Below are 14705 nucleotides of genomic sequence, written 5' to 3'. Positions count from 1 at the left end.
GCAAACGTCCGTGTCAGTTTGTTCAATGTGGTCTCACTTAGTTCACAAAGTTAGACAGGAAATCAGACAGCTGTGTTGCAGCTCACACCAGCCTGCCACACAGCATTCTCAGCATTTTTCCTCCTTAATCAATCCTCTAATTTTGTATTCCAAAAGAGACATTGTAGAAATCGCCGGCCTGCAACTACCTCCGCAACTTGGACGCCGTCCTAATTTAGGAAATGCCAAGCGTGCAATATCCACTGCATCTTTTATTGTTTTTTTGGTGGGGGATCCTTTCCTTTCTCCTTGCAGACATGTATTGCACCAGTAAGTGGTAGGAGTGGCCCAAAGAGTGTCCCTAATCTCCTTATCCCTGCAACTCAGTACTGCTTACTCCCCAATTCCAGGATTCTCTTCAAGCATCTGTCAAAAAGTTAATCACTCTCTTTTAAAACCCTTCTTGCATTTGCTAGAATGCTGTACTGTCTAATACTGTCTACCAGGTTGTAATTGCACCACCCTGCTGTACATAGAGGGTTACACCACGGATCACAGCATTGCTTTCTTTCAATGAAACTTGTGCAAGAAGCATTCCAGTCATCCGAGGATGACATGCCCAACCTACTACTGTGTTACTGGATGGTGGGGAGCAAATGTGTGAGAGCTTGTTAGGCATCTGGCTGCGAAAGCTGGCACGCTTTCTAGATGTAAATACAAGATTATGACACAGGAGAGCGAGAAAGACGTTTTCCTGGGAGGGGATTGTTACAGCCACACTTTATCCAAAGGGAACATTTTATGTGTGATGAAGCATTTGAGGGTTTAGCTGCCCTGAATGTGTTGTGTCTACTTCTACTTCATCTGTAAACACTTTAATGGAGCCATACGCTACACCCATATGTCCATCGAGGCGGACGGAAGCGCAACAATAATGACAAATAAACGCATTCAAAGGAGGAACGGAACAAATGTGGACTGAGAAGCGCGTTAACTGGAATAAAGCCAGTCACCATCACAGAAATCACTTCCACCATCTCGACTGAGCAGTCCAGGCTTCAAAAGCGGGGGAGGCTTAGCTACATGCTCTCCCCTCACACACACACACACACACACACACACACACACACGCATACACACACTTTTTACTCAGCACTTGCAATGTTTTCATTTACAAGAAGGTAGGAAAAATCAAGGTGCGCCGTGGCAGTTTTTCTTTTTTTTTCTTGCTTACCGAAAACACGTCTACGTCCGTGGCAGCCATGGTGCGGAATGTATGGAGTCGGTGTGTGCTGGAGCTGACTGAGCTGAGGCGAAAGGGAGCAGCCCTCGTCTCTCCGTGCGAGCCTGCTGGAAAACTAGTGAGGCGGGCAGAGAGAGCGGAGAGGAGAGGGACGGAAGGCGGAGGACAGCCGCTGAGCAGGGGAAAGGGAGGCCACCCGTCACGTGGCAAGATGATTCACTGCCGCTTTGCATTGACTTCGTTCATAACACAAAATAATAGTCAATTTTCCAGTTTCGACTGTGAGTGTGATCCTTTGAGAGAGTCAGAAACTCCGTCACGTTTTCGGAACTACCTATACTTGTCACTCTGACCAGCAGATATAAAGAAAAAGACGATTTAGAGAATTAACAGAGTCCACTTTGATTTGCGCATGCGCACTACCTTTCCGATTACGAGTATAGAAATGAGGACTTCCTCCCCAAAAAATCGTAATTTCATTCAAATTTTAGAGTTAAACATGAACACACAAAGTGTTACACTTTATATACGTGCCAAAACGTTCTCAATATAACGCATAACAGCGACACGTACAGTCACGGAGGGGCGTGAATGATCTTGAAGTTACTTTTCATCTCCGACGGTGACAGATCCCTTCCAATATGGCCACATCTAAAGAAACTCCCATTCAGTCCAAGAGGAATGTCATGTTGCACTCGCTGCAAGCCGGGACAGGAGTGAGCAGCTCCCCGGAGTGACGACGAAACGAGAGGAGGGAAGGAGGGATATGTGTGTCGGCTGTGGAGGTGATAAAACACCTCACAAAGAAGCATTAGTATTTAAATTGGTTAATGAGGTCAGAGATTGAGTTTACTAGGATGTGGATCAGCCAATCAGCAAGCACGCCGTTCTGTGACGTAGAGGTAAATCTGGGCCTCGATTTGTAAAAACCTACTCTCTGATTGTTCACCGAACATTACTGATGAGCACTTTCAAACGTTGCCGTTGCCGTTGCCTTTTTGAGTGTTTAACACTTGACAAATGAATGTACAGAGATAATGCCCTAGTATGAATTCTTGGTTCTGATATTGTCAGTGTTCCAAGACACACTGAAAACATGACACTGCATGTCTTTATTGGCCAAGATTATATGATCATATGCACAATGAAACTGTTTCAATATCGTTTATTATGTTTCACCTTTAATCTCCAGACCATAACTGTTAGAACAGCCATTTCAGCAATCACATGACAATATGAATCATACAAAGCATTTCAAATAACATTTCAGTCATCCAGTAACATTTAATCAAACCCATGGACCTCTTGAAAGCCCAGAACATGAAATATCATTCTTGCATCCAGATATCAGTGTTTCAAGAATTCTATTTGTTTTGATATACTAAGCATCACATTAACATTGTGTAATCCCATTATAACAATGCTGCCTTCAGGATTCACACTAGGCAAGAAAATAAGTGTTTTATAGAATTATTTTAGGCAAGAACCTGTCATCCTGTTGGAAAACCCTATTTTTTGCCCAGTATTTTTATGTGGGTCATGACCACAAACAGCTCTGCGTTTCATCGCAGATGAAGCAAAGTAAAATGTCATTAAATGATGATAAATGCATCAGACTTCAGATTTAAACTCCTAAAAAATGCAGTCAGTTTGGGCCTCATGCACCTGCCTGATGAATTCAACATACATTATGATATATGCTTGATCACTGTAAACATCATTTGAGTGCATGTGATCACACAGAAGGTTATATTCTTATGTCTTGGGCATTTAGTTATACAAATCAATTGTTATTTTTATTTTTTTGGTTCGGGAGGTCTCACATTATGCTTATTATGTCTGATTTTTTTCAACAGATTTTTCAATAGTTATATATCTTATGTTAAATATTATAAATGTATATTTTCTGTTGCTTCTAAAAAGTAAGAAAGATTCTACCAAAAACCAAATATTCCAGTGTATATAAACTAAGTGTAAGCTATATAAATACAATGATGCATTGCAAGTATTGAAATGCCCTTATAGAATTAAAATGGGACAAGAAAAAGTTGGTTTATTTGACTTTTAGTCCTTTTCTGGGTCACATAAGTTTTTCATGCAGTATTCAAATCATGTCCACGTGTTCGTTTCCCCGGAAAAGGAGGGAGGTGGGAGAGGCGCGCGGCCAGGTGAGGCTCTGTCATCAGAACAAAGGTGGAGCTGCAGATAGCTCGCGGGGCATAGCGGGACGGAAGGATCCGCGAGCTTCCACCGTATATCCGACAGTTCTCCGGCCATGGATTTGACGCAGCAGGCCGTCCTGTCGCTGCTGCTGTCGGAGGGCGGCAGAGTGGAGAAGCAGGAGCTGGTGCGCAGGTTCAGGGACGAGGTGGACTCCGTCGACCCCGCGGAGAAGGAGCGCAACAGGGAGCGTTTCAAGACCTTCGTCAACAACCTGGCTGTCGTTAGGGAAGAGGACGGTGTCCGATACGTCGTGCTGAGGAAAGCCTACCGGCATTTGCTGGACAATGCACAGACAGAGGCTGAGAGTACCGGGACTCCGCCGACAGGTGAGCGCCAGCCTCCACCTGTGCGCACTGAACGGACCGGAAGCCGTGAGGACGCACGGGGGGAGGAATCCGGATCAGATCAAGATGAATGTGATAGTGGGAACCCTGCAGACTCAGTGTCTCCTGTACGGCAGGCGCTGCAGAGGAGCGAACACACTTATAGGAGTGGTAAGAGGATGTTGCGCTTTACTGTCACCCCAAATATGGAGAACCGCTCCAGAGGGGATCAGCAGACCAGCAGCCAGAGCAAGCCCTACAGTTTACCTCTGAGGCTGCCCCCCAGCACCACCACAGTCCAGATCCACAAATTGAAAGAGGACCCGGCGCCTGAGGAGACCTCCGAGGGTCCAGAAGAGAGGAAAGTCTCGCTCTCCGTCAGAGAGATGGCTGACAGCATCAACTCCACCCAGCTGAAAAGGTCAGTGAAGAGCACCAAAGATGCTCGGATCCCCTCCTCGGTTCCCCTGGAGCAGTCGGAGCACGAGTGGCTGGTGAAGTGCGCCGCCGGCCACTGGGGCCAGGTTTACGGCCTGCTGCTCCGGGACAGCCAGCTGGCGGAGAAAAAGGACTTCATGTCAGGGTTCACCGCCCTGCACTGGGCAGCCAAGTACGGAAACAGCGACATGCTGGTGAAGATCGTGGACGTGTCCAAGAAGGGGGGAGTCGACATTGACATCAATGCGAAAACGCACGGCGGTTACACTCCTTTGCATATCGCCGCGATGCACGACAAGCAGTACGTCATTGCCATGCTGGTGAATGAGCTCGGCGCCAACATCGGCATCAGGGACAATTGTGGGAAGAAAGCCTACCACTACCTGCATAAAGACACCAGGGAGAGCGTGAGGGAGATCCTGGGCGAGCCCAAAGCCCAGCACACGCAGGACCACAGGGCCCTGCCGGAGAGAGAGGAGCTGGAGCTGTTCCCGGACCTCTCCAAGAGCCTCCAGTCAATCGGCCGTCTGTTCCAGCCACACACACCGGGTCACAAGAAGAAGCACAAGCTGAGGCCCGGAATTCACTCCCTGAGCGAGGATCTCGGCGAGGACGAGCACGACGGCTACTACAGACACAGACTGGGATCAGACGCTTCCATGTGGAGCCTGAAAGAACAGTGAAGGAGCAGGAATGTGACCGTATTTAGTTTTCAGCTCAACCTGTACATACTGAGAGTCCATCGGGGCTTTAAAACAATGTCTGGTGTCGTCTGATTCACTCTGACTCAGACAAGTCACGACAGTTCAAGCGAGTTGTCTTTATTACAGGGCTCCTGAAGGCAGCACCGCCTCTGTTTGCTCACACACACACGCACATAGGATGTAATATTTTTATTTCATGACACATCTCCCTGCTGTTAATCATTAATCACAGATTAAGGTTTTGATTTGCAATATCCGCACACAGCTACACCAGAGGTTTACCTCAGTGAAATGGAGGTTATTTATTGCATGAATGTATTTAAGATGATTTTTTTCCCTGTAAATAAAATTCAATATATTTTAGTTTTTCTGTTATTTGAATACAGACTTATGTCAAAATAAAAAAAAAACCCAAATCAGAGTCTTTTATTCGTATTTGAATGCACCTTTAAAGTTTTTCTTCTGTTTTAGTTCATAACAAAAGAGCAAATAAACACAAAAGTTTACATAAGATCAAGATATTTTGTAAGTTTTTAATGATATCAAGACTTGACTTGTCCCTTCCAGGGTTTTCCTATGTGAGTAAGATGTGAATAACAGAGGGCAGTGATTTCAACATGTGCATACCGAAAAGTCAGGATGTCTTGACTTCTGAGAGACTCAAACCTCCAACGAAATTAAAGTCTCAAAATCTGTGAAGTGATTCTACCCCTGTGGAGAATTTCAAGGCCCAACCGCGTCCAGGAAAGATTAAATATTTATCGATGAGAAGCAAGCCGCCTTTGAAAGGAAAAAAAAAAAAAAACTGGATTTCACTGAATCACTGATCAGCTGGAAGTGAGAAGTCATTCATTTAGGTGTGCGCAGGTGCGCCATAAATCACTCAGCTCTCCCGTACGAGCGGCAGCCTCTGCAAAAGCTGGTCGAAATCCAGTCGACTGGCTTGTTCAGGCAGCTGTGATCCCGGCAGATAAGCAGCTGACTGGGAGTGTGTGTAACTGTTAATGTCATCAGTCTGAGCAGCAGCCGAGTCATGGCTGCATGTGCCGGTTGGAGGGGGGGGGGGGGGGGGGGGGGGGGGGGGGGCATCGTGCCGAAAGTGCCTCCTGTGGTCAGCCGCTCTTTGTTGTCCTCAAGAGTCTTCTTCCTTGGGATGTCACTTTCCCGGCGGAGTGCATTGTCTCTGCGTCAGGATGATGTTTCATCCGCACGCCTCTGGCTTTCATTAAAGCAAATGTCCCTGCTGCTGGAGGGAGGGAGGTCAGGAAGAAGAGGCAGGGGAGCAGAAGAAGTGTAGGAGAATCATCACTTACATTGTTATTTTGAAGAAAGGTTTGAGAACACTTGTTCAAACTGATCACGTTGAGTTAATAATAAAACGTACAAAAACTTGCAGAACATGTAACAAAGGCAAGATTCTTACAATTTGTGTAAATAATGACAGCATGAAAGTTGTGTAAATGAATATGTTTTCCTGAGAAAAGCCCCTCTCACTCACATGGTCACATGATTTATACTTAAAATTGACAAATTCACAGGGATAATAAAGTAGCAACAGATGGTAATAATAACCTCTGGCAGAAATCCATTAAGTATGAAATCCCATTTAGACATGTCAATCTTAAAACATGATTTTAATCACACTCTCTAATAGTCCCTGTGTTTTAAGTGAACTATTGAAGTTTGACAGCTACACTAGATATTTAATACCCATCATTTTGATATATTTCAGGCTTTGCACGTGTCAACAGAAGCAGCAGTAACTGCACTTGCCAAAACTTGAAATATATAGTTGATTAAAACTCTGATCACTTTGTTTTGTGGTCGGTTTGAAGCAACATAGTGGCGATTTATTTCAGCTTTTAGTGAATGGGCGTCAAAGTCCAAACTTGTAATGGAGCAAACTCCTCTATGACAGTAAAAATCAAAAAAACAAAATGGAAAGAAAACAAAAACAAGAAAATATTTATAGGCACCATAAAAGTAGATTTTATGGAGAGCAGGTGTGCTGAATAGAGTGAACACTGAGCACGACGAGGGAGGTCTGGAATGTATTGTCATTGTAAACTATTGTTGGAAGATGCTTGTTGAATTTTTCTACATTTGAGCAAAGCTGCAGAAAAACATAAAGCAATGGAGTCATAGTGACAAAACCTTTTTAGATTAAATGTGAACTGTGGAGATTAACAAGTAAAGGAAATGCATGTTGTGTTAAAACTGTGAGACTAGTTGAATCTGGTGTCATTGCTAATGGTTAAGCTGTGCGTGTTTAAAACAGGGATGCCAAAAATAAGGCCAGTGGGCCAAAACTGGCTCCGACAGTTAGTTGTTTTTTGTTTTTGTTTTTTTGTTTTTTGACATTTCACTGTATTTTGGTTTATTTAAAACTGGCTTTTTGTTGAAACTGTAGTTGTAGAATTGTAAAAAATTGTAATTTTTTTTTAAAAGTGCTGTTTTACTCAAGAATAGTTCCACTTCAGTGAAGAATGCGAGCACTTTCTCCTGCTGATCTTCTCCGGTGAGCTGAATGACGGCCGGCTGAAGGTGTGCAGACATTCCTGTGGGCAAAGAGTCAGAGTTCAGGCTGAAAACAGAGTTCTGAAAACACTTATCTGAGCACCTGGAAGAGTGACACTGACTCATCTGTGGGCTTTAACCACCTTTCCAGCTCCGGTAAATCACACAATCTGCTGATTTTAATCATTATTCTGAGAAATCTTTCTTGAAAACTTTGTCTCATCTTTCATGTAGAAAAGTAAATTACAGCTCCTCGTCATCCAGACTGCTGCTGCTGGAGTATTGGAAGGTTTTTCTAGTCCCCTTCTCTTTGTTGTCTGCAGCATGTTCAGTCTCTTTGCCTCTTTAATGACGCCACTTCTAAACACCATGCAATTAGTGCCTGGCAAAGATCCCACTTAATTAGAATTCCCTAAGTTGTGTTTAATGTCTCCTGCTTCAGCAGGACGTCTTGGTGTTCCCTCTGCCACTTGGAAACACACAAAAAAAAACAAAAAACAAAGAGGTAATGTATTTTACTCTCAGCTTTGTGCATTTTGACAAGCTTTCATTGTCACAGTTAAACTTGAAATTGAAATGAAAAAAAAATGTGTCTCTCAATATGTTACGTCTCTTCAGACTTTAGTCATCGAGAGTCTACAGCGGAGAAAAGCTGTTTATCACGGGCAGAGAAGATTTGGCACATTTTTAATGGCTGCAGCCCACGTAACTCGGCTCTGCTGCTCATCCCACGAATAAATGCTTCATTCAAACGTGTCACCAGCACAAAGGTATATAATAAAGAATATAAGTCACGAAGCAGTGTTACAACGAAATAGAATCAGAGAAATGCACATTTCCTGACTTTTTGTGCATAGTAATTCTGAGTTTGTAAATTCACAGTGTTTTGGCCTGTGCTGTTTATGTTACCGTACCCAAACTGGTTTGCCGCTGCCTGCAGGGTTGACAGTGTGACTCCTGTGTCAGGTCACCAGAATCCACAACACTAACAAAGCAACCCATCAATTCAGAGGTTTTCTTTCTTTATGGGCAACATTGGTCTGATGCAAATTTAAGCCCTGTGTAACCACTCACACACCCTTTTCTTATCTTAGTCCTTTAACATATTACAGATTATGCCATTTCAACTTAAAAAAAAAAAAAGTACAGATACAATCTCGGAGTATCACTTTTTCTCCTGACTGATGGCAAACGTTCAATGTGGGATATTAGAATAAAGAAATGCCACTACATACCTCCCTATTACCTCCACTGGGGCAGATCAGCTGCTGCAGACTGACGCTTTGCCTGCAGAGGGCAGAGGCGAGCTCTGATTGGACAGCCTCAGTCTGGAAAGTCCCACTTGATTAAAGGCACTCGATTTCAAACGGGAACAAGATATTGTGTTCACATTGAAAGACAAAAAAAAAAAGAGTGAAATGTTAAATCTAACATTCTCTCCAAGCTTCAATGTTGCAGCATGAAGCAGAACATGATGTATAGTTTGAGTGAACCAAGCCAGTGCAGCAGAAGAAGAGGGGGAGGCTTAATTTATTCACAATATAACAAACATCATGGAATATAAAACTCCAAACAGGCACAAAACGAGAGAACAACGGGTGTGAAATACAGCAGAAGAAGCAGATTTAGAAATGTCTCTTGCTGAAATGTCTTTCCTTCTTGGCTTTAACACAAACTCTGGACTGTTTCCAGTCTCGTGAACAAAAGAAGACTTCCTTCTCTGTGACTCCGGCAAAAACACTGCTTTGATTAAAAGAGAGAAACAAGAAAGAGACTCAGGAAGTCTTGGAATATTTGCTTGTGTTCACACAAACGGAAGCTAAAAACGGGAGTATTTCTCCATGTGCTGCTCCTTTCCTCACTCTCTCCCCCGAGTCCTCTCGCTCTCCACAATGTTGGTCTTTTGCATACTTGAGGAATTCCAGCAGGCTGCGGGAAACAACAGAAGAGTCCCTCCAACTCCTCGGCCCTGCGTCAGCACAAAGGCCAAAACAAGCATACGTTTGTTTAGCCAACTGAAAAGTAAATCTCTGGAGAAATGTTTTCGGAGCCGAGGCAGAGAAAGTGTCTAGCACAAAAACAGGAAGAGAAATGAGTTGTTAGTGTCTGAGGAGAACCTGCTGCTGCTGCTATTAGTTACAGGTTATTAATCTTTTTTTTTTTTCTCTTCAATTCAGACTTTTTTTTTTTGTTTGTTTTTTTAAGAAATCTTAGGTTTTCAAAGTGTGGGACTCGTTTCACACTCAGCAGTAATTCTTAGAAGCTGTTTGAATCAGAGGCCAATAAAAAGCAGAGTTTCAATCGTCTTTACATATCGTCTTACACCAATAGCTTTCATTACACTTCATTCCATTCAGTCTCAGTTACACCTTTAATGGATTTAGTTGTAAAATTCTAAATCAAAGATAAGAGAGTTAATAGTTTTACTCTACTTATTTCTCTTCATTATAATTTCTTCCCACACTTTGAAAATCTTAAATATTACATACATCGCAGCTTTTTTTTTTTTCTGGACATTTTCTCTCATTTAGAGCTTTTCATTAAGAGCTAACACAGCAAACACGGAGAGGGGTTCTGTCCTTCTCTTCAAACAACTAAACCTTTCCATGTTTTAAGACATCCATGATTTTGCGCGCACATAAGAGTGACGGAGCTTCCGGTCTCCGTTCAGTACAAAGAAATGAATAAAACTCTATAAACTAATGACAAATATTAACATAGAGACATGAATATGCAGTTTGAAGTTAGTTGATTGAGTGTGTGAATTTAAATAAAAGCTAAAAAGGAAGCTACAGGGTGTGGAGGTAGAGGAGAGAAGAACAGTTTAAGACTCCTGCAGTGGAGCTTGTGGACTTTCCTCTTATAAAAAAAAGGCATTTCAAGTATCACGTGTCACTTTTGCAACGAGGGGACAAATGAGGGGAAATACTCCGTGATATAATTGTTGCTTACTTATAATCTGCTTTCACGAGGTTTAGCGCCTCCGTACGCGGAGCCGCTCCAGCATGAAATCATGGAGATTTAACATTAAGTATGAAATCAGCTGGGAAAGTATTTGTTCACAATCCTGAAAGAGGTTGGATGTGCTCTGTACCTTTTTAGAGAATACATCTTAAAAAAAAAAAAAAACATTTCTATTGATTCTAGGTTTTGTTTGGATGGATGGAGTAAGTAAGGCTGTCGTTTGAAATCATTCTGAATTGCTTTAGAAGAAATGTGCATTTATGTATCTTTCCAAAGTGCTTTTTTATCATTTCACCTTTTTTTGGTTTTTAGTGCCTTAATTTGAAATACATTTTAAAAACAAAAACATTACAAAACAATAACATAATCTACAACAACTATTTTACATTTTACTGATAATAAACAGTACACCACGCTCTCTCAGGCAACTCTATTTCACTGAAACCACCTCACAGCCCAAATACAATCTTAAAGCTTATCGAAGGTTTCCGGAGGTGCAGATCTGGGGCTGTCGGACTATCATCTGGGTGGAAAAGTGAAGGACAGTTTCTGAATCACTTAGGAGGAATGACATGCTAAGTTTCTGCACAGCAGCTCAGATGGAAGAAAAAAAAAAAAAATTCTACAGCAACAACGATGTGAAGGCACGCCGAAAAGAGAGCGGAGACGGTTCACTTCCAGTCTGGGCGGAGAGTTGATGAGAGTGTCTGAGTGGGCGCTCCGCTTCACGCTCGCCCCGTGTACCGTCGATACTCATGAGAGGAGAGCAGTACAAGACGATGCAGCTCAGGCAGAAACTCTTTCAGGAGGACAAAAGAACGTCACGATGGGGTGCAAAAGGTTGGAGAGATCAGTGATACCTCTCATCAGGCAGACCGAGCCTGAAAGTACAGCCAAAAATACTCTCAGCATGTCTTTCTGGACAAACCATCTTTGTTTCAGGGCAAGCAGAGTAAGTGAACTCCGGATCTCTTGTTTCTTTACGCTCTCACAGTTTGAGGCTGTTGGAAAGAGCCTCCAGCTGCTCCTCTCCCAGCCTCTGCTTCTCCTCCAGGTCCTTCTGCCGGATGAGCAGCGAGGCCTTGGTCTGCACGAAGCGCCGGTAGTCCTGCAGCTGCTCGGCCGAAAGCTGGCGGGACAGGAAGGTGGAGATCTGGTTCTCTCTGCGGTCCAGGTTATCCTTCAGATCTTTGGCGTCCTCCCTCTGTTTGCATAGCAGACGGTGGCGACTGTCCAGAGATTGCTGCGTGGAGACAGAGAGTGAGATTAATTCTACCTGATATGGGTAAAAGATCCAGAGATGTTATGTTGAATATCCTTCAACAACACCTTAGCAGTATAATTTTCAACTTAAAAATATCTCAGTGAGAATCCAGTAGACGGCTGATTGAAGGATGACACCACACCACACAATATAATAGAGAGCTGTGCAAATCAGACGCCGGTGTTTCATACAGCCACAGGACAGTAGGTGCAGTGTTTCCTTGTGTCAACAGAGGGCAGGGTAGATACAAATGTCATCGAAACTGGGCAGGAGTTTCGTGAGTCAGTGTAAATACCAGTGTTGCTGATAACAGCAAGAAAACAAATGAGCCTGTAACGATCCCTTGGTGTGCAGCAGCCACGTTTTTTACACATGGACCGAGTCACACATCCTCTTGGACAAGAGCTGAATGGAAAAATGCATCCATGCAAATATTATTTCAAGCAAGGAGGCACGAGGCAGCATGAACTCCTGAAAGCATGAGGCATGCCGAAACAGATGCAGACCAATATTAGCATAACTGATGCTCAAATGGGTGATTAATGATTTTACTGGGACTCTTAAGCTCACAAATTGGTCATTAAACACTGATAAACCCGCCAGCATTTTCTGAATTCCACTCGGAGAGAAACCTTGACTCCGTTAAAAGTCACACTTCAATTTCTCCCAAGTGGCATGTTTGCTGTTCTAGAGTAAACAGAGTGAGAGTATAGCTGAGGGCATGGGAGCAGCCGCGCACTTCTAACACTCATGGAGGGTTTTTTTTTTTTCTTTTTCCACCCGAAGCTCTAAATTAACTGCCGTGAATCATGAGCGCCGTCAGGCTGCGTGACGCAGTGCTGGCCCCTCCAGCATGCATTAGCGCGTATGTGTAAACTGTATGAAGAGGATGAGCCTGAAGCGTTGATGAGTCATGACTCGCTGTGCATTAGAGTACATCCAGTGCAGTTTATCTGATCAGAAGGGAAGTAACTAATAGGTTGACTTTTAAATTCGACAATTTATTTATACGCTTCCTCACCTTCTCCTCAGCGTCTGTGTTCTGGTCCACGGTGCTCAGGGCGTTCTGCACCCGGGCCAGCCGAGCTGACAGGCACAGCAGCAGGCTGACCACCCTCTCCAGGTCCGCTATGAACAGGTTGTACCTTTCCAGCTCCACGGGGAGACAGCGCTCGCGGACCAGCGCCTCCAGCGCCTGTCCGCTGGCCGCGTTCTCCTGCACGTCCATCTGGAGGGCGCCGCGGGTCTCATCAAACGATCGCAGGCGCTCCTCGATGTAAGACACCAACAGACGCTGTGAAGAAAACGACATCTTTTAAAATCAATAATGTCAAACAAATTTTGAACCAATGGTTTAGCGTTGAAAATGAATCGATACTGTTAACAGTAGAGAACGTGCGAGGCAGCCAGGGCAAAGGACAGACGTGTCAGACAGTGATAAGAGGCAGACAGTACATGATGAGCTCTGCTCCGATTCAGTCTATTCAAGGCTTCCAGATGGGAACAATGAAATCTATGAAATCACAAGCTTCTCTGTTTAAAAGAGAACCCGAGTATAAACCGTTGTGGTGGTTTATGTGGCTTCTTGTCATTTTTACTGCAAATACCACAAAGAAGGGTTTTTTTACGTGTCTGGTTTACAAAGTGTTCCTAATAAACGTCTATCTATGTTGAGTGTTTTAAGATAAGGAGAAGTAGCAGTAGATTGCATTATTTAGACAAAAAAAAATCACTTTAGACAAAACATGTGCATGTTTGCAGGTGATAATTACCTTCTTCTCTGTAATATCAGCTTTGCTCTGCAGGTGTGTACCGTCAGACTTCTGACTGCCAGACGCAGAAGGACACGGGCAGAGTTCAGCTCCTTCCACCACTTCGGTGCTACAGATAAAAACAAGTTTATATTAAGGGTAAGTCTTTATTTATGTTCAAAACTGGCTTTCGGAGTTGCATAACTGAATGAAGCCGACACTGAACAAGGCCCCAATGTCACACTCTTGGTGTAAGAGTGCTTACAGGAGCAGAAACCTGAGTGTGACTACAGCAGTAAGCAAATAGCCAGGCGTGTCTGGCTCTGTGATGCAACAAAAGGTAACACGGCACTGCTGGAGCTCATTTCTTTAGCCATCAGAGACCGGTATCAAGTTTCATGGAAACAAATTAAACTAAGAAACATAATTACCCCGTCTGCTACTTTAAATAGTTTTAAAGGTGTGAGGGTAATAGTTACTCTTCGTGTCTAGGTCTCTTGAACTTTAAATTTTACAAATACTTAAATATTGATTCTTTCACCTCAACCTGTGCATCAGTTTTACGTTTAACTGCGATTTGTTAGTTGTGGGATAATAAATTACCTTCCTGAAGTTCCCTGCTGCTCCTGTTTCTTCTTATAGTGCTCCTCCATCAGCAGAGTGTCCTCTGAAAGCAGCTGCTCCATCAGCATCAGTGCCGTCTTACGATTGGCTAGCGGGTAGAGCACTCTCGCCAATGACTGGTCGTCTTGGACGACGGCTTCTACAAGCTCCTCCCACTGAGGTCTCTCAACAGGCCTTTGCACAGCCTCCGTCTGTCCCTCTGGTGTCCCCCTCTCCTCAAACTCTGGGCTTTCGCCCAGCTTCTCATCTTCCAGGTGAGGATCTTTGTCCTCTTCCACCTGCTGAGTGAGGTCCGCATCGGAGACGGACATGCAGGGGGACACAGACGCTTCGCTTGTCTGCTTTGAAGTGACGGGGCTGGTCGGCTCATCAAAAACATCGTCTGTCAGCGTTAAAATCAGGACGTCCTCTCTGATCTCCCCCTCTGGTGGGAGAATCCACAGGGAAGGGTCTGTGGTGACACCGCAGCTTAGAGACACTTCATGGTTTGAATCCGATGGGTGGGCGTCACGACTCGGTTCATCCACCGACTGCTCCTTCTCTGATCCAGTCACGGAGGGACAAGACTTGGCTCTGTTAGGAATAAAACAATTCACAGGTATGAGCTATAAAGACCTGTATACATTTTGGAAAAAAGAACTTTTTAATGATGGAGTTTCAATGAAGGTCAGGATG

General features: G+C 43.9%; 3 protein-coding genes across 5 annotated transcripts in view; 1 reads left to right on the top strand and 2 right to left on the bottom strand.

The window, feature by feature from the left end:
* Positions 1-1365, bottom strand: part of septin8a (septin 8a) — a 31847-nt gene extending 30482 nt beyond the window's left edge. Inside the window, exon 1 of one of the 2 annotated variants that reach the window (XM_030100469.1) lies at positions 1214-1365. In XM_030100469.1, the coding sequence (XP_029956329.1) occupies positions 1214-1243 (30 nt within the window). In that variant the 5' untranslated portion in view covers positions 1244-1365. The remainder of the gene's footprint in view (positions 1-1213) is intronic. The other variant, XM_030100468.1, reaches the window with a different exon arrangement.
* Positions 1366-3452: 2087 nt separating this feature from the next.
* Positions 3453-5303, top strand: sowahaa (sosondowah ankyrin repeat domain family member Aa). Its single transcript, XM_030101119.1, has one exon. It carries the CDS (start codon positions 3498-3500, stop codon positions 4887-4889), a length of 1392 nt encoding a protein of 463 aa, XP_029956979.1. The 5' UTR covers positions 3453-3497; the 3' UTR covers positions 4890-5303.
* Positions 5304-8938: 3635 nt separating this feature from the next.
* The window catches only part of shroom1 (shroom family member 1), a 32739-nt gene continuing 26972 nt past the window's right edge, over positions 8939-14705 (bottom strand). The window contains exons 7-11 of one of the 2 annotated variants that reach the window (XR_003932209.1): positions 14010-14603; positions 13428-13536; positions 12677-12949; positions 11024-11634; positions 10798-10810 (exon numbers count right to left, since the gene is read on the bottom strand). Coding sequence is in view for 1 of the 2 variants with exons in the window: in XM_030100296.1 (XP_029956156.1) it covers positions 11380-11634; positions 12677-12949; positions 13428-13536; positions 14010-14603 (1231 nt within the window). In the remaining variant the exon portion in view is untranslated. Of the gene's footprint in view, positions 11635-12676; positions 12950-13427; positions 13537-14009; positions 14604-14705 lie in introns of both variants that reach the window. The other variant, XM_030100296.1, reaches the window with a different exon arrangement.

Source organism: Salarias fasciatus, chromosome 10 (genome assembly GCF_902148845.1).
Source record: "Salarias fasciatus chromosome 10, fSalaFa1.1, whole genome shotgun sequence".
Taxonomy (NCBI): domain Eukaryota; kingdom Metazoa; phylum Chordata; class Actinopteri; order Blenniiformes; family Blenniidae; genus Salarias; species Salarias fasciatus.
The sequence above is the reverse complement of the archived record's forward strand: the minus strand, read 5'-3'. Positions and strand labels throughout refer to the sequence as shown.

What these genes read in the sequence shown, in the direction of transcription:
- sowahaa (XM_030101119.1), top strand. Translation starts at nt 3,498, where the DNA reads ATGGATTTGACGCAGCAGGCCGTCCTGTCGCTGCTGCTGTCGGAGGGC.